The 25888-nt window shown below is 36.0% G+C and overlaps 1 protein-coding gene across 5 annotated transcripts in view; it reads left to right on the top strand.

Moving 5' to 3' along the window:
- Positions 1-822: 822 nt before the first annotated feature.
- Positions 823-25888, top strand: part of CD36 (CD36 molecule (CD36 blood group)) — a 36035-nt gene continuing 10969 nt past the window's right edge. The window contains exons 1-5 of one of the 5 annotated variants that reach the window (XM_068669912.1): positions 823-907; positions 8640-8808; positions 12705-12942; positions 21367-21527; positions 23743-23887. In XM_068669912.1, coding sequence (XP_068526013.1) covers positions 12823-12942; positions 21367-21527; positions 23743-23887 — 426 coding nt within the window. In that variant the 5' untranslated portion in view covers positions 823-907; positions 8640-8808; positions 12705-12822. Of the gene's footprint in view, positions 908-8600; positions 8809-12701; positions 12943-21366; positions 21528-23742; positions 23888-25888 lie in introns of those variants that run through there. The other 4 variants (XM_068669910.1, XM_068669914.1, XM_068669915.1 and 1 more) reach the window with 4 other exon arrangements.

Here is a 25888-nt window from a genome sequence, read left to right on the forward strand (position 1 = left end):
ATGAATGTACATCCCAGACAGGCTGCCCACAGTTGCTATTTGCTGTAACTGTCTGGAAGGAGGTGCCTCCATCTGTTTTTCAAATCCCCAAATTAATAAAACCCTTAACAATTCATCACTGCTATGATAAAAGGATCTTGCAAGGATCTGAAAAGGAAGGCAGAAGGAAGCACTAACACTGTCACTTGACTTATATGTTCTTTTAGACAACAAAGCTCTGTATCAAAGCCTGTGAAAGTCATTAGAAAATCCCATGAATTCGAACAGCTGCATGCACGGCTGCGATCCCTCATTCTGACCTGTCTCTGTGCTTTATGTAACTAAGTATAATAAGCCCAAATCTGAAGAGTTATATGTAGTATGAAACTCCTTACCTGGCTTCCAGAGTCTTGTGAGTATTAAGTAGGATTAGTAGGATTTAGACTGTGTTTTCAAAGAGTTATTGCAAAGACCAAAGTCAATTAGGCTTGTTCTGGATTGGCAACAGGGAGCTGATACATTGCCTCAAATTGCTCGGTTATTGCAGAGGGTAAGGAGTTCAGAGGCAGAGGCTGATGTTGAAAGGACTTTTTGGAGCTAGTCTTTCTTGCAAAGCAGAAGGGTGGAAGAGTGTTAACTTTGGCTGAGAAGTCATACCACTTTCTTATCACTTGAGACAGTAAGGAGTTTAGAAGGTCTCTGCAACTTTCTTTTTCTCTTTCTATATACTCTATATGAGTCCATTGACTCATATCAGCCAGAAGGCTGATATCAGCTCATAGGCTGCCCTATGGCAGCCTAGGTTGCTATCAGGTTGCTACAGAATTTTTTTTTTCTTCTGTTGGTAAGGAGCTAACTTAGCTGGCTCTTCTGCAACTCTGCAGCTCCTGGTGGCAAGGGTTGTGAGAGCAGGTCTCCCTCCATACAGGTAGGTAAACCTTCTCTTGAACTAAATGCAGTTTATCAGCACAGAGCTGGACATTGTATTGGTATCATGTGAGAATGCTATTGCATCCTGTACTCTTATATGTTAGAATTATTAAGATCAAAGACAGATATTTCAGCCTCTATTTCTTACTTGTTTAAAATTATATAAAGAGCCTATTTACAAAAATTTAGCAAGAGTAAATATAATATTAATCAAAATATTTAATTGTATATGAATATATTGCTAACAGCAAGTTACAATTAAAAGGAAAATAGTTAAAGATTAAACTGTTTATTAGAATTATATATAATTATTTGCCTGTGAATAATTATTTTGTATATAAAATTCTGTGATACAAAGGACTATATGTATTTATTATAAAAATATGAAAGAAAAGAAATATCAAGTGTATGGCTGATCTTAAATGCATACATTTTATATGTGTTATGAATCAACATGAAGATACTGACATAATTATTAAATACAGGAATAGGCAGTATATTTACATGTCTGTGTAGGTTTAAAATTATAATTCATGTCCAATAAAGATGCTGATGTAACATATCTTAAATTCATTTTGACATGAAGTCCTGAGATCAGGTCAGTAAATACAGAATAATCATAAAACCTTAGAATCATTTAGGTTAGAAAAACCTTCAATATAATGTAAATACTAATAACTTGTGCTACTTTAATAATCTGATTCTTTCATATATGATGTAATCACTATAATATTAACTTAGGTTTAAAAAAAAAATAAATTTGGTAAAAATATCTTTTATATATAAGTGTAGTCTGTAGCTGTCCAGTGTTGGGGATTTTTTTCTGTTCTCAAGTTATATTTCATAAACGTTCATACCATGGGCACAAAATGGTCAGAAATTGAGTTTTTTTTTCTCTCTCTCTTTTTTTTTTTTTTTTCAAGTTAAGTTATTACTTTTTGGAACTTCTTTGTGTGTAACTGATAGTTATATGCATATTTCTAAAATGTGATTTTAATCTGAAAGTATAATGTCAGATTTTAGCATTGGAAAAGTATGTAATTGGAGAAGTTCAGGGTACCTATTATCTGAGTGTTTTATTCATTGCTAAAGTACAGGAATCACCACTAATACTTTTTCTACTGATCTGTTCTTCATAGTTGTTAATGTTTCCTAATATGCAATAACTCTTCATATATTTTCCTAATCTCTCTAGATCTTTAACTGTTGCCAAGGTATCTCTTGTAGCAAAGACAATTTTATATTTTCATTTCTTGTGTGTGTGCTTGCGTGTGTGTGCTTGTGATCTATGTTATATATTTGGATTGTAATAAAATATCTTTTCAAGAAAGATATAAAAAAGTTGAAAGATCTTTCATTGCCATGCTCACAAAAGTAGCACAGTAGTACTTCAAGCAGAAAAATAAACAAACAAGCAAAAAAACCCACCTCCTTTGCTATAAGAAAATATAGTAAAAGTTTCTATTGTATAAAGTTGTATAATTGAAGCCTAGCTCACCAGGTCCACAGGGAACGTTTGTAAATGGTAAAAAACTCTCTGGCACTTGGGGAACATATTCTTGAAAACAGTATGGGTACTGCTTCTTCATGCAGAGTGGTAGGCAAGATCCAGAACTGTTGCTGCCAGCTGAAGTGGAAAATCTGGTTTTCTGAAAGTTCTGCACTGCCACTGCTGTAGTCTCTGAGATTTCTCCTTGAGGGACAAAGCTTGATAAGGAAGGAATTTGTTCTGGACTTTGTCCAAATGATTTTCTATGTTGCCCTTTCTTTTGGAAGACTTCCATCTCCCTGGCAGAGGTCTGGATCTCCTGATACTATCCCAACTACTGGTTCTGATTCTCAAAGTAGGACTGGGGAATTGTCCCAGGACATGGGACTGATTAAATAAGTCTTTCTTCTGTTGTTGGCTTGAGGGCAAGCAGGCAAGTTTTTTTTTCTTTTTTTTCTTCTTTTTTTTTTTTTTTTCTTCTGTATCTAGGCTCTTAATTTGGTTTTAATTCCTTGCGTTTGTGGCAGAAGTTAAGTCCTGGGGAAGATCTATGTGTTGCTCAGATCAAGGATATCTCTCCAAGTCTGAAATATGTCAACTAAAAGAAAATTATGTCAATTTGACAGGTCTCCATCACTAAAGAACTCACCAAAAAGCCAACCTTAAAATTACCTCTTCATTCATTGGAAGCCACTTCTAAGTATGTTGTCCTTAACTATTACACAGACAAAATTATGGTGTAGCTGGAAGGGCAAAAGCTAGTACAAGGACTACCCAGTTCTACCCAGTTCAGGACTACCACATTACAGGCAGATCAGAGTCACTGCCACTGCCTGTTTGGGATGATTCATTATGGTGACTATTTCCCAATCAGATATTGCGGCAGCGAAGGAGTTTTGAATTACTCCATTATTCTGTGACTTCTAAGCCAAGGAGCAGAGTTTTGAAAGAAGAGGAACATGTCCAAGTGGGGACAAGATTTATTAAAATTCTCCTGACTTTCAAAAGATACCTGCTTTCAAAAATTTTGTCCCTTACAATAGGAGCCTCCTCTTTGTGCCTTCCTTAGGTTTCAGAGCAAAAAGTCTCTAGCAGTAACACGATGACATAGTCCTTCGACTAACAGACACTGTGCTGCTTCAGACTCGCTCAGAAGTTTGAGTTACTATATTACATTTTCTGTATTGGTTCAGTTCTAAAAAATTCCTTCCTGCCTACATTCTGAATGACTCACATGAACCCATGGGAGTGGAAGAGTAAAAGTCAGCTTTATCTTACTTCTCTTATGCTTTCTTCACCTGATTCTCCTGCTAAAATCACTTAAAAATACTTTTAAATGTAATTTTGAGGACCGAGAAAGGCAGTAGTATATGCATGCTAAGAAGAGTACAGAATACATATTTCTGGGTAAAAATGAACTGAAGTAGCTGCTGGGTTTTCTATCATTCATTTTGCCCTTAAAGAACTTAGTTACAGTTTTATAGAGACACACATCACTGGCAAGAGCCAAATATATCACACTGTTTCCACTGTACTGCTGCCAAGTTGGCATGAGTCTTAATACCTTCTTAAAATGGTATTTTGAGATGCTTTCCGTATCATCAAGATACATTGAGAATCACAAGGGACAATATCGTAGGTCCTAACGCTTTCCACAGAGCTGGGAAAACTGCAGTTAGGAAACACTAGTGTGTAGCTACACAGCAGTTTATAACTTTTTTTTTTTTCCAAGCTCTTATGATGGGAGATCAGGTATTAATGCATCCTTGGGAGGATCTTTTTTTTCATGTTGAAGCAGGCCAAAGGCTACTTGATATCACAGAATGGCTTGGGTTGGAAGGGACCTTGGAGATCATCTAGTTCCAACCCCCTTGCCATGGGCAGGGACACCACCCACTAGATCAGGTTGACCAAGGCCCCATCCAACCTAGTCTTAAACACCTGCAGCTGTGGATGGGGCATCCACAGCTTCTCTGGCAACCTGTTCCAGTGCATCACCACCCACCGAGTAAAGAATTTATTCCTAACCTCTATTCTACATCTATCCTCTTTTAGTTTAAGACTATTCCCTCTTGTCCTATCCTTATCTACCCAAAGGAAGAGTCCTCCATCTTTTTATAAGACTCCTTTAAGTATTGAAAGGCTGCAGTAACGTCTCCCTGGAGCCTTCTCTTCAGACTGAACAGCCCCAGAGCTCCTAGCCTTTCTTCGTAGAAGAGATGTTCCAGGCCTCTTTGTGGTCCTCCTCTGGATTCACTCTAAGCTCCACAACCTTCTTGTGCTGGGGACCCCAAACCTGGATGCAGTACTCCAGGTGAGGCCTCCTGAGGGCAGAGTAGAGGGGGACAATCCTCTCCCTTGCCCTGCTGGTCATGCCTTTTTTGATGCAGCCCAGGACACAGATGGTCTTCTGAGCTGCAAGTGCACATTGCTGATATGAGGCTGGAGTATGCCTTAGGGCATACACTGGAAAACCTTGAAGGACAACACATCTATAGTAAAAGTTTATGATGTGAGGTGGACAAAAAGCTGCAACAGTCTACAGCAGTCTTTGTCAAAAACTATTCACTAATGTCAGGTGGTAAATATTTTGAACTTTTCTCATTATATTTTCTTATTGTTTTTAAGTTTGTTTGCATTCAACTAGAATCTTGTATAGCTGGTATAGCGCGCTGATGAGGGGAGGAACTAAAAACCTTTCTGGGGAGTTTGAGTGGAATCATTCCAACATTAACCATCTAAAAGTTAGGTGTCTAAGTTAAGTGAATCATTTAGGTTCTCTGAAGTTAAAGAAGTTATCAGGATGTACAAAGGATATGATGCCTCTTTGCCTAAGGTGTTTAAGGTAGATGGAAAAATTCCACTGAAGTTCCCATACCTCTCCATTGGGAGGACAGGAAACCAGTTCATCTTCCTTAAGCTGTATGCCTCCTTTCCATCTGTATAAAGTCATTATAACAAGTATTTGTAGATAACTTTAAACAAACAAACAAACAGAATCATCACTATGAAGCTTTCTTTTCATTTGTGTCCTAAAGAGAGAAGACACTAAAAGCCAAACTGAAAAATCTGAAATATCTTAATATTTCTTTCCTTTAAAATGAAGTCTCTGCTCCTTGCTGTGTACTTCTGATCTCTGCCATGGATTTTGGAAAGTAAGATGATACAAAATACCAGTCACAGAGAGAGCACCTGAGACAAAGACATTTAGGAAAAGAAAATTAAGTTCTAAATAACTATTTTTTCTATTATGTTGGTGAAGGACTTATTCAAGTCCTTTTTAAGCAGTACCTGAATACTGGCGATGTTGACTCTAGAAGAGGCTCATAGGTAATAGGAGTCAAGTAAATTGTTGAAGCTGGTCCAGGTGGAAAGCTCACATTCTACTTATGTATTATATGATTAAGTGATATGCAGAAGGCTTTCATTTCCATAGGAAACCTCATTATCTTTCATAAATACAAAATACTTCATTCTGTTTAAAGGAACGTCTCCTAATATCTCCTATACATCTACAAAGGTAAAATTCCCATTCAGATGGTGGCATATTGTACATTTTCTTCTTCAGATGATTCATCTTCCTCATTGTCTTATTCAGTCAAATTAAGTACACATGAGAGAGCATGAGTGTGTTGAATTAGAAAGAGCATATTTGGGGATGGGAGGGTTTTTTTTGTCTTGTAAATGTTTAAATCTTTCATTATTGAGTAAGATATAATATTTTTTTGAGGATCTTAACTTCATGTTAAGGTTAATTTTTACATTTTTACATGTCTATAATAGACAAATGAAGAAAAGTCCTGAGGTTTTTTTTTTTTTCTTTTTCTATAGTTGTGGAAATGCAGAATACAAAGTCATGTTATGTCATATATCAAAGAATTCCGAAAAGAATTTGAAAACATTTATGTGTACATCCCTCAGAATTCAAATTATATGAAACATAAAGATAAGTAATCCACCAATAGGCACAATCTTTCTTAATTAAAAAAAAAAAAGGGGGGGGGGGGGTTGTCATTGAGTGTTTAGATTTCATGACATCTATATTTCTTCTCATTCACTCTTTCTATATTTAGAAAACACCCCAAAGAGAGTGATTTCCAAAAAGCCCTACTATAAAATCCCTATAAAAGCCAGGAATTACATTCATCTAATCAGAATTTTCTCATTTGTAGTCTGTTTATTTCAGGAAATAAATATGGATATAATTTATATGTGGTTGACAAATGCATTTGACTTGTTCTGCTTCCTGTGGTTTTCTCTGTCCTCATCATGCATGTGACTGTCATTTACATTAGTTCTCTTTCTTGACAATTTCTCTTTGTCTAGGTAGTCTGTTGTCATATCACTGGGGATTCCAATGTTATACATATCTTTTTTTCTTTCTCTGTCATTGCTCTGTTTCTCTGTCTGTTTTCTCCCCTATAACCTCTGAATTCTGATCTAAAGCCAGAGAAGATCAGAAAATGGTATCAGAAGTACCATTAAGTACTTATACTTTTTTTTTCTTTCTATTTTATAAAACAGAGAAATAACTGACATCTGAAAGTGCACAGCTTCTCCCTTAGCTTCAAATCCCTTTAGCTGTTTCTTCAGTTTAACATGGCTGTCCTCATTTCACCACAGAGCACAGCTTGCCAAAAGAGATTTTGCTTATACATGACGAGTGCAGAATATTATGTCATAAAATTAAATAGTGAAACTCTGCATATATATGTTGCAAACTGAGCCTCATTACATCTGTTTTAGTGCCTTGTAATTTGCATTTTAGGTTAAAAAAAAAAAAAAAAAAAAAAAAAAGAACACCAACAAGAAAAAATGAGCAGTAGATGTTCTCCCTTCCCAAAGGAAGAAAATAGGCATGGTAGGGAATATCTCCATGGACAGGTGTGAGCAATTGGAATTGCCTTCTCTTAGAAGGGACAAATCGGTAATGAATAAAGCAGTGCAGCTAGAGAGGAAAGCTGGGAGATTCCCAATGAGCATCCTCATGACAGTATCGTATGAGGACACCTCCAATGGAAATAATTAATAATATTAAGAAAACTAGTTCATGGTAACCATAGGATGGAGGGCTGCTTCTGCCCACAATTAAACCTCACTCTTTAATTAGAAACAGAAGACAATTTTACTGCATTTTCTAGGGTATGAAACTGGAATTAGTTAGGCTCACCAAATTTCACTGGCCATGAGCCTTCTTCAGACTGTCCTACAGGTTTCTTTCAAAGGACTAAAGTGACTTTCATTCTTACTTTCACTACCAGAAGAAAAACTCAAATTCAGTAATCTTCATCCCTTTTATACTTAACAGAAGTAGATTAGAAGAAGGGAGCTTCTTCTACACCAGCTCAACTTTCAAATAAGGCAATATCAAAAACAATAAACAGTCAAAATGTGTAAAAAATACTGAACATGTGGATCACAAACTACAGTGCTACACGCTAAAAGTTTGGACCTAAGAATCTGTTTTATAAGAATATTTTCTCTTAAGAAATTAATAATTAAGAAAGCTGCATGTAAATCACTTCCTCTTGCTGCTGCCAAAAGAATCTTTCAGAGCAATCCATTCATGGCATGAAAGGGTGAAAAAAAAATCTGACTGCCCGACTGATCATTTTTAATTTTTAGTAGACACTAAATATGATAGTAGATATCAATGTAAAACTGACTTTTAGATACACTAAGAAAAAGAAGCTTGTGGTATTAACTTCATGGATCTTGCAATATAAGGGGAAGAGTTAGTACTTCATGACAAAATGTTGTAATCCAAATTATGTGTAAAAAAAAAAAATCCCTTTGAAAATATTCTCACATTTCCTGATTTATGTGTGTATTTATTTTATTTGAAAATATACTATTTTGATGATTAAACTGAAAAGGTGTTTATACTGTGTTTTGAAACAGAATGATTGCAATAATAAGCCTTAATACAGCAAAGCATGCTGTATAGCAAATGGTATTTGAAAACGTTCTGTTTCTTAAAGAAGCTGTGAGGAACTGGTTAGTGATAACATGCTAATAGAAGCACTTTTAAAGCAAATGGATATTAGAGAAGTGACCATGAACCAAGTAAGTAAGTTACCCTTTTGTCTCCTTGACCTTTGACTCACTTGGATCAAAATTTGACAAAGATTGCAGCTGCTAAGTATATTACCATGAGATGTAGGTAGTGGCATTTAGTCAGACAGCAAAAATAGACAGCCCCCTTCAAGCACCAATACAACTTAACTTTTTCTTCTGGCAGGAAGATAAACGGGGAACTGACATCTCTTGGAATATATAAATACTCCGTTGGCGTTTAGAGGATTTGTCCTTGGTGGGGAGATTTAGCTGCTTGTTTTTTCTTAACTCGATGCAAGTTGTGTGTTAAGTACTTGTACATTCAGCTGAAAAATCAGTTGCCCTTATTCAAGGTGAGTCATATAATACAACATTTAAAAGTGGGGGGGGGAAGTTCCTCAGGAAAAAAAAAAAAAAAGGCTTTTGAATTCACTTGTTCAAAAAAATCTTGAAAACATTTATTTGTAATATAAAATCGAAAGATAGGATTTGGCAACAATGAGTTAAATTGCACATATATTACTGAAACTCTGCAATGTTAGCAATGGTCCTCTGCGATCAGTGTGGCTGAATTTCCCAATTTCATGCTGTTTTTTGATATTTAATGTTCTTGAAATAACAGTTCCTGGAGTCATATTTAGGAATATTTTGAAATATTTTTAAAGTGATATTTGTAATATTTACTTTTGCAGATAAAAAATCAAAACTAGAATTGTAAAATGCATTAAAGGAAAAGAAAGAAAGAAAGAAAGAAAGAAAGAAAGAAAGAAAGAAAGAAAGAAAGAAAGAAAGAAAGAAAGAAAGAAAGAAAGAAAGAAAGAAAGAAAGAAAGAAAGAAAAGAAAAGAAATAACTTCTTCCCTGCAAATTTTTCTCTTAATAACTTCATGTTCTTTAGTCCCACACTCTGACCTTGAACAGAAGAATTGTAATTATGTTAAATCTCCCCACTGTTTTGGGGCTGAAATTCTCATCAGGATTTTCAAAATCCATTCTCATGTTCATTATGCACATTGCTTCTTCCTCATTTAGCTTCCAGATTTGGGGCAGCAAATCTGGTTCTATGTCACAGTTAAAGAGGTGCATGTTAAACAGTGTTTAAAAATGACTGTTGGAGCTGGAGAAGTCATTAAGAAAATGCAGATAATATTTCTCAGTTTTGTAAGAACTTGCTTTAAACTGATATGTAAAAAAAAAAAAAAAATGTATAAGCGAAGTAGGGAAGAAAAAGTTTAAGAGAACTTTACATTTTTTCCTTCTGTTGCTTATAAGTTGTCTTTTCAGAGGTTTGAATGGACCATTTCCATTGCTGATATTCCATTCTATATATTTAAAACAAATTAAACATATGTACCCAATAGTCTAGAATGAGTTAAATATTCTTGTTAATTCTATTGTCATGTCTAAGTTTAAATGATATAGTCTATAGACAGTATCTAATTTTTATGGTACTTCTGTATAAGGTAAATTTTTTTCACTTGAATATGAATTGCCAGATACAACTATATTCTTACTGGAAATTACTACTTTGGCCTTTATTTTTTATGTTCAGTTATGATATATAAGAGTAGCTTATTAACATCTGTGTGAAACTGTGTAATGTTATGAGTTCTTTTCTTTGAAATTGTGCAATTGATAATTTGAATTGCATAAATTTGGATATGTCTAGACTGTTATTGCATTGCGTTTGGTGGGAGAAGGGTGAATCTTTTGCATTTCACAAAAGCCTAGAATAGACAAAAGTTACTTGCAGCCAGTTGCTTTCTAGCTGTTTATTGCTAGCAATCATGAAGAATACCTAGTCAGTCTAATATAAAAATCCACTGGAACCGCTTATACAAGCTTAGATGGAAACCTGTTCCAGTGGAATGTGTATTTACATTGGGTTTGAAAAGTTACATTATGTAAGCCAAAAAAATAAAATAAAACCAAATAGCAATTTCAGAATTTCCTTTAATTAAGAATGTCTGCTTATTAGGAACAATCAGATTTTGCTAAACTAAAGACAATGATATGAACATATCTGCATATGACAGTCGGTCCTGGTGAATGTCACTTAAAATTTTTCAGGTCTAACTTGAAATTCTTGAGCATGCTTAGAAGTTTGCCATTAACCACATCATCCATCCATCCATCCATCCATTCATCCATCCATTCAGTACATTATAGAGATGTTAATAACTTGGTATTTCAAGTATTTTTCAGCTATATTTCTGAATTTTTCAGCTATATTTCTGAAAAGTGCAACAGGTTGCACAAAAATCTGGGAAAAGAGACTTTTTTTCTTAAAAAAATAATAAAAAATTCTTAATGTTACCCATTTGCAACCACCCAAACCTGTAGTTCAAATAAGGTGCATCTCCTTCTGCAGGAAAAAAAAAGAAAAAAAAAAAAAAAGTTTACACTTATATAAACATTCTTAGTCCTTAGTGAAATTTAGCTAAATGTTTTCTTTCCTTGTCCTTTGTAAGTGCTGTAAGTACTGGTCAGAGTGTAAAGTTTTGATGTAGGAACCACAAGGAATCAGCTGGTGGCAGGTGGGTGTAAAATGCAATAAAGGAAAAAACAAAACAGAAATAACTGGATGACCTTTATAGCCAATGTATTGTCCTGTGATTGCAAGAAGTAGTCTTTCAGTCATCCTATCTGCAAGTTTCCAAATAGAAATGATTAAAATGCCAGCCAATCTCAAACGTACAGATATAGTCATTGTTAATATCAAGGGACCCATGAACTGCTAACCGAAGAGCAGGCAACAGGTAGGTGTTTGGAGCAGATGAAAGGAGCAGACTGGGCACAGGTGCAGACATGATATGATTGTTGTGACAACAGTCACAAGGGGATACAGCCTGCTGACAAAATGCATGGTGTCTTCTTTTTCCCCCATAAAAAATTGACCTCATAATGGAATATGGGATTCACAAAAATAAAACACATGGCTGTTCCTACACTTACTATACTATTAAGAAATTCAGGAAGCCTTTTAATCCTCATGAGTAAGCTCGGAATTCAGGTTGAGTTGTTCTTTCACTACATCCTTCTCTTTTCTTTGTTCTCTGTGTTTGGCCTTGAATGTGTAATTAACCCTGCAAATAACACCTGCTTTAAAAATGATTTAGAGATGAGCACAATAATTTGACAAACAAAAATTGTTAAGAATAAAAAAGACTATGGGTAATGACATGTAAAATAGAAAAGAGTTGAGTTACTGTTATCTGGAGGTCTAAGGCAAATAAAAAATTCAGTGGCTGTGACTAATTCCCAAGCAAGCATAAATTTCAAATTATGAAGTTCTTTGTCCCAGTTATTCATAAGCTGTAACAAATAGGACAAAATACCACTGGGAGCTTATGTTTTACCATCTCTCAACCCTGGTGTCATTTTGATTTTCTTTATAACGTCTTTCAGTAGGGACCAGATGTCAAAACACTTTACCACATATTACCATCAACTTTTGTTTTCCAAAGAATAATTGCAAACTTGTTTTTTCTGATACTCAGTGAAAGATAAGGTACTACAGCCTCCAAAGGTCAAAATGTAGACAATGTTTTAAAAAGTCTGCCTTTCTGTAGTTAATTGGGATTAATGAAACTTGGTGTGTACAACTGAGAGTAAGAATTCAACTTCTACAATCATGCCTTGGCCATGATTTTGCTGAAACAAAGTTTATCCTTTCAGTACTAGAATATGGACTGACAGAGGTCAGGAAAGACGAATTTTCCATAGCTGTCTCTCACTAGAGATTGGCATTACTGCCAAGGTAGAATGAATTCACAGTCTGGGTAGCTCCCACTAGCAATGTAATGTCCTGATTTTGCCTGAAGTGGGAGCCATGGGCACTGAAGCGTGTGATAAAAGATGAAGGCTATAACCTCGTGCTTTGGCACAAAGATTTCTAAAAATGCGTTTTCCTGAAGAAGAGTATCAGCTACATAATATTGTGACACTTTTCTTTAATAAAACAGAGTGGAAAAAATAAATAAGTAAATAAATAAATAAATAAATAAAATAAAACCACCACCAATAAAACAACACACTTAATAGCACACAATAGTATTTTAGAGAATTCAGGAAAAAAGACAAGTGACTATCTTGCCAACTGTGTATATCTTTATTTTTTTTCTTTTTCTTTTCACTGTTTGCCACTCTCTGGTTTTGACCCGTTATCTCCCTACCTGCTTCACCTAATGCACTTTGTATTTTTGACCTTTGGAATGTGATTTTTGTTCACTCTCTCCTTATACTAGCAGCTTCACTCAGGAAGATCAGTGAGTTTGTTGGGACCAAGAAGTGAGGAAAAGAAAAGCATCAAGGCTTGCAGCAAGGATATTTTTACATCATCTGTCTGCACCCTGAAGAAGGAGAGGAATGGGCTGTAACCGAAACTGTGGGCTCCTCACTGGGGCTGTCATCGGTGCTGTGCTGGCCATCTTTGGAGGAGTTCTGATACCAGTTGGAGATAACCTTATAGGCAAAGCAATAGAAAAGGTAAAAACTATTTCCTCTTTCAATCCAGATGGTTTGTGGATAGTCATTATTTCTGAATCTTGTGTTCTGTTTCTGCTTTTTTCCTTTTTTTTAAATATTATTATTTTTTTTAAAGACAAGTCTTTGTAATGTAAACAATCCAAAATTAGGACTAGTTGCTGCAGAACTTTTAAAACTATATTAATTACATTACTGTGTTTACTTACTTGCTCTCTTTCATGATTCACATGAGAATCTGAAATATTTTTTCAAGATGGGTTTTTATTAATGTAATTTAGAAGTAATACATATTTTTTATTTTATTGCAATTACGATTGTTATTTTTTTTTTCCATTTCCCCCCCATACACCTGTTTTTCTGCATTTTTTCCCTTATTTTGGAACTCAGTCAATGCACTTATGCATTCCCTACTGCACATAACTTAAACAAACTTATGATGCAGAATCTAGTCTTACATTTATGTGCATTCAGATCATGATCTGTGACTATATAATTCAAACACATCATGTTTCATGAGACTACATGGTCTCATCATACATATCTCCTTGGTTCAAGGAGTGTGAAGAATAATTGAAGCAGTGTTGTAGATCTGGTAGAAACATGTCCCTCCCTCCCTCTCTCCCCTTCCCACTGTTTCCCTTTCTCTCTCTTTCTCTTTCCCCCTCTCTGCCCTCCTTCTTCCTCTCTCTCCCTCTCCCCCTTCCTCCTTCCCTCTCTGTCTTTATAATCTCATTTTGTCTTTAATTAAAAAATAGAAGTTAACTTGCTAAATCTTCAGTGAAAAGGAGTGTATAACCATGGAGCAATGGAAATACCATAGAAGCCATGGGGTATCCACCACAGGAGACATAGAGTCTCCTTGGGGTCATTACAATGGTCCTTGTCATAGAATCATGGAACCAATTAAAACCAGTCTATCCAACCATCCAACAGTTAAAAATGTAGAAATCAGGCTTTGGCTGATTGCTAATCTTCCTAATGATCTGTTTAGCTGAAGACCTTGGAAATCTTGGAGATAGTTATTAAAAGGCCCTTTTTGAAGACTGCCTTTAATTGATCATCTATATAATTTAGACAAGGAAGTTGCAACCTAGAATCTAGTACCAGTTTGTTTAAAAAAAGAAAAAAAAAGAAAAAAAGAAAGGGCTTCTGCATTTTAATTAACATTCTGCATAACATTTTTAATTTTGACAAGAAGAATTATTCAATTCTTAGCATCGATTGTATTTTTTCATATTTTCAGATTCATAGAAATAAAAATTATTAAAAGAAACATGGGAATATCTCACTAGCTAACATATCACTCTCCTTCCAATATCTTGACAAAAAAAAAAAAAAAAAGTTTAAAATAATTTTAATTGATTGGCATATTGAGGAAATGACAGGTTTTTTAGAAAACATGTATTTTTAAAATGTATATCTCTTTACATTTAAAATTTACTTTGAGTTAGTCCAGAACATTTTCTAATGCCACTCAGCTTTTTCAAAGCAAATTATACACACTAGCAATGTTATGCATTCATCTGTTTACTTATAATAATGAACCAGTTATACAGCATGCTTTGCAAATGTCTACACATTAAATTATACCTGCATGAGTTCTTAGTGGTAAAGTTTTAGACTCTTTATAATTTTCTGCATTGTGATCATGTTTCAGATGCTTATATTTCAAGGCAGCTTCTTTGAAGTATATAAAAAGGAGAACATGTACCAGTATTCATACGAGTAATACAAGAGTAAATTTGTAGAGGTTTTCTTTATTTAAGTAAAAAAAATGTATTTTTTTTTCCTAACCACAAATCAAACTGGATTATTTATTTTATATTTATCGTGATGATTATTCAGTGAGATCATAAGACTGTAAGACAATTAATTTTCTTAACAAATATGTCAAACAGCTGAAATATGTGATCAGTAGATACACAAGAGGGTCTTGAATCTGCCTAATTCTGATTTATTTTTGTTGATGACTAGCAAGAAAAACAAATAGTTCTTAAATATTGCAGTTATACTTAATAAAAATATATAGATGACAGCAAAAATATATAGATGACAGCAAAGGAAACAAGTCTGCTGAACAGAGAATACTAAAACATGCATTTTTTTCCTGAATCATTTCACTTTTGAAATTGTCATTTTTTAAGGAAACAGATTTTTTAATTGAAACAGAGACATTTCAGTGACAGTTTTATCTAGAATTTTCCAAGAACAGAGACTGCAGGATAGAAAGAAAAACAACAAGCAAACAAACAAACAAAAAAATGAGCAAGACTTTCAGATATGACCTGTATCATTCATACTTCCATTTTGTCTGATACAAGGCAAAGGCTGAACTTGGGTTTTCATCCACTAGGATGAAAACAAGTGTCAAAATACCAGATTTTTAATAAAAAGGAACAATTCTTTGAGATATCACCTTATCAGCCAAATTATGTCTTAACATTCTACACAATCCAAAGCCTGAAAGAGACCCCACAGTTGTTCCTCTACTTATTTCAGGGTAAAATTTCATTTTACCTATTTCAGGGTAAATCCCAGTTCTTTACAGAAACTGACATCAGTACAGCAAAACCGAATTTACATTCCTAGCTACAATGAATTTTGCTGCAAAAATATTATTGCTAGATTAGAGATTATTTATTTATTTATTTATTTATTTATTTATTTATCCTGAAAATATATTTAGGACACTTAATTCTATAACAAGTCAAAATGTTGTAAATTAACTTGTTATCATCATTTAGTCAAATCACATAATCATCAATTTTCTCTTAAGCAAGTCTGGTTGAACTTCATGGCATTTCACAATAAAGAACAGCTGTAGTATCATCAATACAATCAATAGTTCTTGCCATTCTTGTTCTGCTAGTAGCGGAAGCCTAAGCACATTTCCCTCAAGCATACGTTGCTACAGGTGGCCAAACCCTATAAGCCCCATTTCATCTTTATTGCAGCCATTGAAGGATTAGGTTGAGTAAACACTGCAAGTAATACTTTCCTGGAAGACTTCATACTGTTGTTGCAGCACAGAGAAAGCATCTGCAAATGTATATGCAATCTTAGTTGCCCTTAGATATTCGTCAGACAGTCTCAGGCTGTTATATCCTAGCAGATAGGTACTGCTTTCCACCCTTCTCTAAAATGATGTCCATATAATGTATAATACCAAAATGTCACCTCATCACGTGTTTGTTTATTAACATACATCTGTAGTTTGACACAAAACAGACTGTTATATTTTCCAACTTGACTGCTCTTACTCACATCTCAAATAATTTTTTTGGATAAGCTGTTTCAATATTCTCTCTTTCTCACTCTCTCTATTTCTGAATATTTTAAGAGGCCCTTTAAAAATCTGCCACTTGAGGAGCACACTAAAATGACAACAGCAGCATCTTGGCTGGGATCCATTTAACAAGATTAGTGTTAAAATATTTCAGCTGTGTTACTATACAGGGAAAGGAAACACACCCCTTAAAAGGTGCTTTGATTTCAGTACCAAAGGACAAAAACTGTAATTTTCCCAAACGCTGCATTTACCACAGAGTAGAAATGCCATTCCATGAAGGTCCTAGAGGTTTGGAAAACTGACCTTGTTACAGTAAGGAGTGAAGCATGAACTTTTCAGAGCTCGTTACAAAAAATATTTTGAGACCATCAAAATATATCTGACTTTACACACTTCCTTTGCACATTGTCATGTCTTATCATCTAATATTAAGAAAATAATAATAATAATCGAAAAGAGAAATCCATGCAAAGCAACAGATCAGAAAGTTTACATCCAATATTGTTGAAAGGAGATATTTTTTTACATGGTCAATTACTGCTATTTGACTTTCTCTCCCCAAGCAAAATATTATTAACCTAGACAAAATTCAGTTTATTTTTTCCAGGTCTAACCACTCACAGCCATTTCTAGTTGATTCAATTACCAGAAAAATCTTTATTGCCATTTCTGTGAGAACTTTTGCTGCCTGCCTGAGAGTGTGAACTCAGCAGATTAAGAGAAGACACTTAATATATTAAATTCCCTATGAGTTGATAATAGAAAATATTTTGCCACAATACCTAAGTGCTGTCCTATTTCAGTAGAGTCCTTAGGGTTAGTCTCTGTTATTTTTATAAATAAAGCTATAAATTTTAGTTATTATTACATTTAGCCATCTGTCTCTCTAGATATCTCTTCTGTATGATTAGCCAGATTATTTCCTCTCAGCTGCTGGAAGCATAGGAAATACTTCTAATTTAGAATCGTTTTTGTGAAAGTCATATACACCTTTTTTATCTAAACTAATGAACCTAAAGCAACCGCAACTGCTGGCTCCAAGCAGAACATTAGTGATCCAATCATACATATTCCAGCATTATCAGCGATAAGCTTGATTGGCTTCCATAATTTGTTATGACCAAGAAACCTAAAAGGGCTAAAAGTTTTGATTCAACAAAGCTTGAATAGCAAGGCTAATACATAACAGAATCATCATCACATATATATGTGTCTATTCCTTAACTAATTCAGTTAATTCAGTGGGGGTGGGGGTGAAACTAGATGATCTTTAAGGTCCCTTCCAAACCATCCATGTTTCTATTACTAGGGAGCTAAAGTCTTTCATATTATCACTTGCAAATTATTAGTTTCCCAAATTACCCTACCTTTCATAAAATCATAGTGCACAAAATGTGTCAGTGCTACTAAGGTGAGCAGCCACAGAGCAGAGTAGTATTTAGGGATGGCCTCACTAGTGATCAGACAGACAAAGCCCCAGGACTTGTAAGTGTGAGGACATTAGTATTATTAGATGAGGACATGATTAAGGACATAGCTCTAAATTTTCTTCCACTTTAACTCACTCTTTGAACTCTTGAAGTATATGGCAGTGAAATACATGCTACCCCCTTTGTTGAGAAATGTTAATAACAATAATGGCTGACTGCCAACAAAAATGGTCTTACTCCCTTCCTCCCCCTCCCTCTTTTGTCCTTCTGCTTCCCTTATTTTAAGTCTACTTCACATCTGATCCTTCCCCCTACCCACAGCACTGGCAGAAAGGTAACACTGAAAAATAATAATAATTAAAAAAAAAAAAAAAAGTCCATAAAGCAGAAACAGCTTTCTGAGGAATGAGAGCACAAAGGAAGGGAAAAGAGGTTGGGTCAGGTCAGAGGGCAGAGGTAGCTGTCTTTCCCCTTTGTCAGCAAAGCTGCAGAACAGTCAGATCAGACTGGCTGTCCCCTCAAAGCTCACCCCCAGGGAGGCATAAGCACAGAGTAGATGGTGGACTGCAAATCTACACGGTAACTCACTGTTACCTGTCTTCCCCTAGTTCTTCAGTCCCTGGGGACTCTTCATACAATGCCCAAGGTCCTACTTTCCCATTGGCATTTCCCAAGCATATAATAGGGACATAGTAATCATTCTTGCATAAAAAATAAGGGAGAGTCACCCCACCTTTGTAGGTGGACAGCAAATTAGTTCTCGATTGATAAGAAAGTACATAGTACAGAACAGTAAAGTGTAGTAAGGAACAGGACATGAAAATTATCATAATTTAGCCTACAGTCCAAGCTGATAAAAGAGGGTATTCCTGGTTGCACTAAAAAGCTGTTATAAAGTCCTGCATGTTCTTAGATTTCCCTGCATTTTTCCATGTCTCTTAAATACCTCTAAGGATTGTGACTTCACCATTGCCCTTGGCATCCCATTACAACGCTTGAATACAATTTCCAGGAAGAAATTCTTTCTGCTATCCAATCTAAATCTCCCTTGGTGCAACTTGAGATCATTGCCTCACATCCTATCACTTGTCACCTGAGAAAAGAGACAAACACCCTCCCTTCAGGTAGTGGTAGGATGTTAAAAGGTCCCTTCAGCACCCTTTCCTCCAGACTAAACAGTCCCAGTTCCCTCGGCCATGCCTCATGTGTCCTGTTTTCTAGCCTCTTCATCAGCTTCTTTGCTCTTCTCTGCACGTGCCTGAGCAACTCAGTATCCTTCTTGTAGAGAGGGGCCCAAAACTGAACACTGTACTCAAGATGCAGTCTTACAGGTGTTGAATACAGGAACAACCACTTCCCTAGTCCTGCTGGCCACACTATTTGTTATACAAGCCAGGATGCTGTTGGTTTTCTTGGCTACCTGGGCACACTTCTGGCTTATGTTCAGCTGGCTCTCAGCCAGCACCCCCAAGTCCTTTTCTGACAGGCAGCTTTCCAGACAGTCTTCCTCATGCATACACTACTGCATGGGGTTGTTATGACCCAAGTGCAGCACCCAGCATTTAGCCTTGTTGAGTATTATATGATTGGCCTCAACCTATCCAGCCTATCCAGATCCCTCTGGATAGCCCTCCTACTCTCAAGCAGATCAACACTCCTACCCGACTTGGTGTCATCCGCAAATTTACTGGGGATGCACTCAATCCCTTCATCCAGATCATTGTTAAGATATTAAACAAAACTGGCCCCAGTACTGAGCTCTGAGGAATACCAGTTGTGACCAGCCATTAAACAGATTTAACTCCATTCACAACGATTCTTTGGGCCCAGCCATCCAGCCATTCACATCATTTGGATGTCCAGCCATACACCCAGTAAACAGAACAGTACATCCGTCCAAGCCATGAGCAGTCAGTTTCTCTAGGAGAAGGCTGTGGGAAACAGTATCAAATGCTTTGCTAAAGTCCAAGTAAACAACATCCACAGCCTTTTTCTCAACCACTAAGCAGGTGACCTTGTCATAGAAGAAGATCAGGTTAGTCAGGCAGGCCCTGTCTTTCATAAACCCTTACTCATCTGATTGTACCATACGTGTCGTGTGATGGCAATTAAGAAGATCTGCTCCATGAACTTCCCTGGCATGGATGTCAGTCTGACAGGCCTGTAATTCTCCAGATCCTCCTCCCTGACTTTTTTAGATGGGTATCACATTCACCAACCTCCACTGTTTATATCAACCTGCTTCTCCCAGATCCTATGAGTAATTCTCTATGAAAGCACAAAAGGCAATTTCCAATTCATGGAATATCTCTTCACAAAGGAAATGGCCTGTCCTACTTAGGATCACAGCTGGGACAGTCCTTTGCCTCTGAAGGTTTACAAAACAAGACTGAAGAGAATTTTATCTGTCAGGTCTGAGTGCAAGTCCTCAAGCTGATAAAACTTTTGCTGTGGAAAATTTCCTTACCCTCTCACACAAATGCACTTAAATTATAGCAGATATTCAGACAGCAAGCTCAGCCTACCACCAACAGCATTTGCTGCTCTACCTTACAAATAGGCTTTCATCCTGTCTGTGCTGAGTTCTCTAAGACATTTTATTCATTTTTATGACAGTAGTTCTTAATTGGTATTATCCTTTGTCGGATTGTGCTTGCTAAACAAACTCTAGAGGCAGAAAATTAAATTAGAAAGAAAATCTAGCAAATCTTGCAAATAAAATGCTTTTTCTTGCTACATAACTGTCTGGAAGATTCAAGTCTATTGCTTTTTGTGTCTCTGAGCTATGGAAATTAACTATAATATTGCACAACTCTGCTAAAAAGCATGTTATATGTTGGACCTGGGCAGCCTAGATTTTTCTTCTTATTAAAAAATCTTTTCTAAATTTTTACCATCAGGAGGAAAAAAAAATCTATTCTCCCAAGGATTTGTGAAGATTGTGTAGAAACAGGTCAGATGGAGACCAAACAAAGCAGACTTTCCCCTGAAAATATAGGATATATAACTTCAGACTATCCTTTTCACTGTGCAGTCCCAAGGTAGACATTTATAATAGTAAATCTGAGTGCCACACACACAAAGCTGTTGGTTAGTCTATAATGATGTCTTGTCTGCTCCTTCTGCTCCTATTTGCCCTCATTCTCTGACCTGGGAAACCTTCCTAAATAACTGTTATTAAAAGCAGAGAGATTTCATATAAAGTCTCAGTCTTGATCACAAGAATTTTCTGATAAAAAACAGTCCTGCAAGAGCAGTATTCACTTTCTCAGGTGGTGAAATGACTTAGTGCATAAGTAAAGATCAGAGATAGCTCTCATTTCCTCCCCTGAAATACTAGAAAATGCATGAAAATGTATGAAAATTAGTTTATGGATTCTAAAAGCAGCTGGGTATGATTCAGTCATTGACAGTTTTTATTCTTACAAGTAATCCTTAAATTTAGAGAATGGGAATTACAGAGATGCCCAACCACAGCAATAGGAAAATTTTCCTACTGGCTACAATAGCAATTATATCAGCTTTCTGACAGCTTATTTTAAGGGGACTCACTTTTGCTGTTGCTACCATTTCTGCACAGGAATGTCAGGCTGCCTTCAAATCTTGGCCAAAAGTTTGTGCTGTATACCTCAACAATAAAAGTCACTTTTTATTGTTAATTTTACTTTTTATCTATCTATCTATCTATTTATTTATTTATTTTAGGAAGCTGTTATTGCAAATGGTACCATTGCTTTTGATAATTGGCTTGTGCCAGGAAGCTCAGTTTACAGACAGTTTTGGATCTTTCATGTGCAAAATCCAACAGAGGTGTTAGAAAATGGATCACGTCCAAAACTTGAACAAAGAGGACCTTACACATACAGGTAACCATAGTTCCTGAATACGTGACATGTCATATCAGAATTTTTGTTAAAGCCAGAAAAAGTTCTGCTGAGTCAAAATTGTTTAAATTGGTTTTGGAAAGCTCAGAATCCCATTGTAGTCAGAGTTGCCAAAAATGCCTAAATATTTGGAGCTATGAACTGCAATCACAAACATTTCTTACTGAGTTTCATGTTGGGATACTAAAACGGGTAATCAGATGTGAATCTATTTGTTCTTGTGATAAACCGTCGCTCATTAGTAAGATGTTTACCATAAAAAGACAGGCATGTTGCATTTGTTGCTGTTCAGTGTTTGCCAGCCTTTTACTTAGAAAAAAATATGCCAGATGCCCCCAAAACAAGAGATTGTCTTATCACCGATGTAAGTATAACACTCATATTTATTTTAATAATATGTTTTGTTTTATTGCTCATTTATTTATTTTGTTTTGCTTTGGTTGATTGTTTTTAATCTATAGCTTTTTCTTTCTCAGATTTCCCTCTGAAAAACATTTTTTTTTAATGTATTATCTAAGGCGTATATGCAACAGTCCATCCCTGTCCAGGAAAGTACCTAGCTGTTACTACTGGCACTCTTGTTATGAAATTGCTTTCCTAAAATGATAAGACATTTCTTTCTTAATGTCATTGACATGTATGCAATATTTGACAAGTAGTTTTGTATTGCAGTATATAAACCACAGGTGCCTTAATGCCTAAAAGGTTGTTAATTTATCATTGGAATATCTTGGTTCATACAGTACGTGGGAAGACACAGGAGATGGTTATGCAGGAGTCAGGAAACTCAGCAGCTGAGAAATATTGCAGAAGGTGAACTCCCACTAAACAAGCATTTTTTACTCTGGTCATGATGGTGCATATACTCTCAGGGATAAATCTCTGCAGATAGCCTAGATAAGACTGTGCAAGAAATGATGGCTTCATTTCTTGGGGAAAACAAACAAACAAGCAAACAAACAAACAAACAAAAACCAACAAACAAACAAACAAACCAAACACCATCCCTCAATCAGAGATATTGGGTCTACCTTAATCACCGTAATGCCGAGTGTCTTTCTCAATTTCCCTTTGAATGTTTCATTTGTTTCATTGCTTACTACACAGTGGAACAACTGTCCTTGAAACTGCAATTGTCTCCAAGATTCTGTCGGGAAGTGGGAAACTCTTTAAGACTTTCATTTCCAGTTAGAAGTAACGTGGCTTAGAAAACAAACCTCCCAACTTCTAGATAGGTGCTCTACACATTAGTCCATTAACTAAAGTGGAATGCACAAACACCACTCTTGAGAAGCCAAGATCCATCTGCTTGTGGGGTAGGTCCCACCCTGCACTGGTTACATCTGTACCATGGGGAAAAGTGCTCTGAAATTTCTGGTCCTCCCATGTCCAGGCTGGATGATCTGATAGAGCATGATGATCCCTTCTGAAGTGGAACTGGGATAAACTTTGTAGACCCATGGAATAAACTAAGCAATACAACACTTGCTGGATGCCACCTCCGCAGTGGGGTCAGCAAGAGGATGGGGACATAAAGAGTTGAGCCAAAGCCAGAACTGTAGCAGCTCAGATATTTGTGCCTCAGTAATCCCCTAACAGAAATATAGGCACTTGCAGGCACGATGGAGAAGGGCTTTTGTGTTTCTCAGTGGTGCTGAAAGACTGCTTATCCCAAGACTGCTTGGGATTTCCCTATATGGATGTGAAATATTAATAAAGTAGTTCCCATTATGGATTTAACCTCTAATCTCTTTTATTAGAACACAGGCCTATCACATCAAATCTTAAGGGCATTTATAAACCATTCCTGAGTCATTCCCTTCTAAGAACACGCAATCATGAATAAGCTTAGAAAACGATGTGATGAAACAAAACTAATTCATAACAGAATACGAAAAGATAAAAGGTCTATTATTGCAATTAAAAGTAAAAAAATGAAAATAAAAAAAATATCTTTTTTAGTATCAAGCAAAAAATGCATTAGGCATCAAGGAAATGTTTGGAAAATAAAAATATTTTACATAAAATAGATTTTTACAAATATTCAAATGAAAAGTTTAGAACCATTTCAGTGATTTTTAAATTTAAAATATTCATCTTCAAAAGTGTTCATCAACATCTCAAAAATTCAGTCAGATGTGTTGACTTGAAAATCAGATTTTAAAATATTCTGTGTTTTATTATTTTGTATTTCAAGGGTGCGATATTTAGCCAAAGAAAATATCACAGAAAACTCTGATGGCACAATATCCTACATGTTGCCTAATGCTGCTCGTTTTGAACCTGATATGTCTGTTGGGACAGAAAATGATACCATCACGTGCCTGAACCTCGCTGTTGTTGTAAGTTGAGAAAATAAACCATAATATGCACATTTGAACGTTGAGATATTCAAAAAATAAGGGGTTGAGATATTCAAAAAATTAAGAACACAGATTCTGAAGACATATTAAATTTACATTGAGGTTTCGTTATACTCCCAGGATAATCTTAACTGTAAATGAAAATTGACTTGTTCTTGTCAATGGAAGCAAAGCCATCAGCTTGGATGGGATGTATCAAAAGCATCCTTCTAGTCAATTTTAGTGTGGGAATGAATCAAAGGGTTGTGGATGGATTCCTATTCTACTGAGGTACAGCATGACCAGTATAATGTGGGTTTTCCATACTCTTTTCATATCTTCAGTCCTGCTTTGCGAGGGAGACTGTGTTAAATCAGTGTATGCATGGCCGCGCTGCTTCCATGGTGCTCCTCTGCCCCAAGGCAATGGTGTCACCAGAGTTTTCTAGTCCTCCTGAGACTTTAGTTCTCCTGAGGAAATCACAGGAGACCCCACCTGTACTTCACTCCAGATGTTTTCCTGTTGTCATAGGATTTGAGTATTTGCCCTTGACCTATGTTTACAGATTTTATATTTGTATTCAGCCCTAGTTGCGTTCCTCAGATGTCCCATACTAACACTGTGGTGTCTGCATATCAGGCCTACTGTGACAGAGAGAGTGGGTGTTAGTTGCAGAGTGGAGAGATGCTATGTGTAAAGATGAAAAGAAGGTCGATTGCCTTATTGAGACCAGATCTATTCTGCCTATGTTCTAATTTAGACTAGAATTTCCCTTTTACAAAGCTTTCACCCCCCCTCCCCCTGCCCCCGGACTAATGTCCTGAGTCCTTCATCTCATTATATTCTTCTCATGGTATTCACTAACTTTGCTCAGTTGCCACATTTTGGGCCATGTAGCTCTTTATGCATGTAAACACAGGCTCTTGCCTGGAAGCAGTCATGTCAGAGGAAGTAAGAGCAGAGCATTCAAGCCCCGTTTTGATGTTCAGAACAAAACTTGGATAAGTTTAAATACCCAGAGATGCTGTGCTTATCTCACATGACAGTATCATCCCATCTTTACCCAAAGAGCCCATCTTTGGTATCATAACCTTGTGGTCAGAATATTCACAAGGGAATCAAGAGAGATGTTTTTCACACTTTCTTAACCCTGAGGGGATTGAACCCACATCTCCTCTATCCCATAATCTTTCCATATCCATGCTTGCTGCTTGCTTTATGTTCAAATTCAGAAAGGAATGCATGGTCTAAGAGGTTAAGAAAAAAAAAAAAGAGAGAGAACAAACAAGAGAACAACTTTGTCTTGGTTGTTTCGACTTTCTGGCTAGCTCTGAATCGCCCATTGTCATTCCCATTGCACTGAAGACAAGCAGAGATTGCAGTAAAAAGCCTAGAGTGAACACTTGCTCTGAGAGGTACTTTTTCATTACACAGATTTACTTCACAAAATTGTTACTGTTCCCTGCCTCACCACATGGGCCAACATAGATCATTTTTTCTAGTTTTCCACAAGCTAATCAGTGGCTTTAGGGACTTGACTTTGTGTTTATGCCTCTGGAAAAGTTCGTTACAATCATGGCTGGTAAAATACCACATAATTCTTCATTGAAATAGGAAAAGTTCATTTGCTACGTAGAATTAAAACCATTTGGAAAGAACATGTTAGTTGCAGAAATGTATTCTTTCTGATTAAAGATTCATCTTTAAACAGAGATTCATCACTCCATTGGTTTTATGCAGGATAGAATTATACTGCTGTTAGCATAATTTTATCAAAATAGCAAGTCTAAAACACAGCTGATAGGTAACAAGGCATGTATCTTTGTACTTGCATGTTTATGATGTGAGTGAGTCTGCAGTAGTGAGATATGAATATAGCAGAGAAGGAAAATGAAAGTTGTACAGTCTATGTTATATGCACAGAGACCTGAAGTATAGAGACATTAGTGAACTTGTGGAAACAGTGAAGATAAATTGTCTAGTTTTATACATGTTATACTC

Source organism: Anas acuta, chromosome 1 (genome assembly GCF_963932015.1).
Source record: "Anas acuta chromosome 1, bAnaAcu1.1, whole genome shotgun sequence".
NCBI lineage: Eukaryota > Metazoa > Chordata > Aves > Anseriformes > Anatidae > Anas > Anas acuta.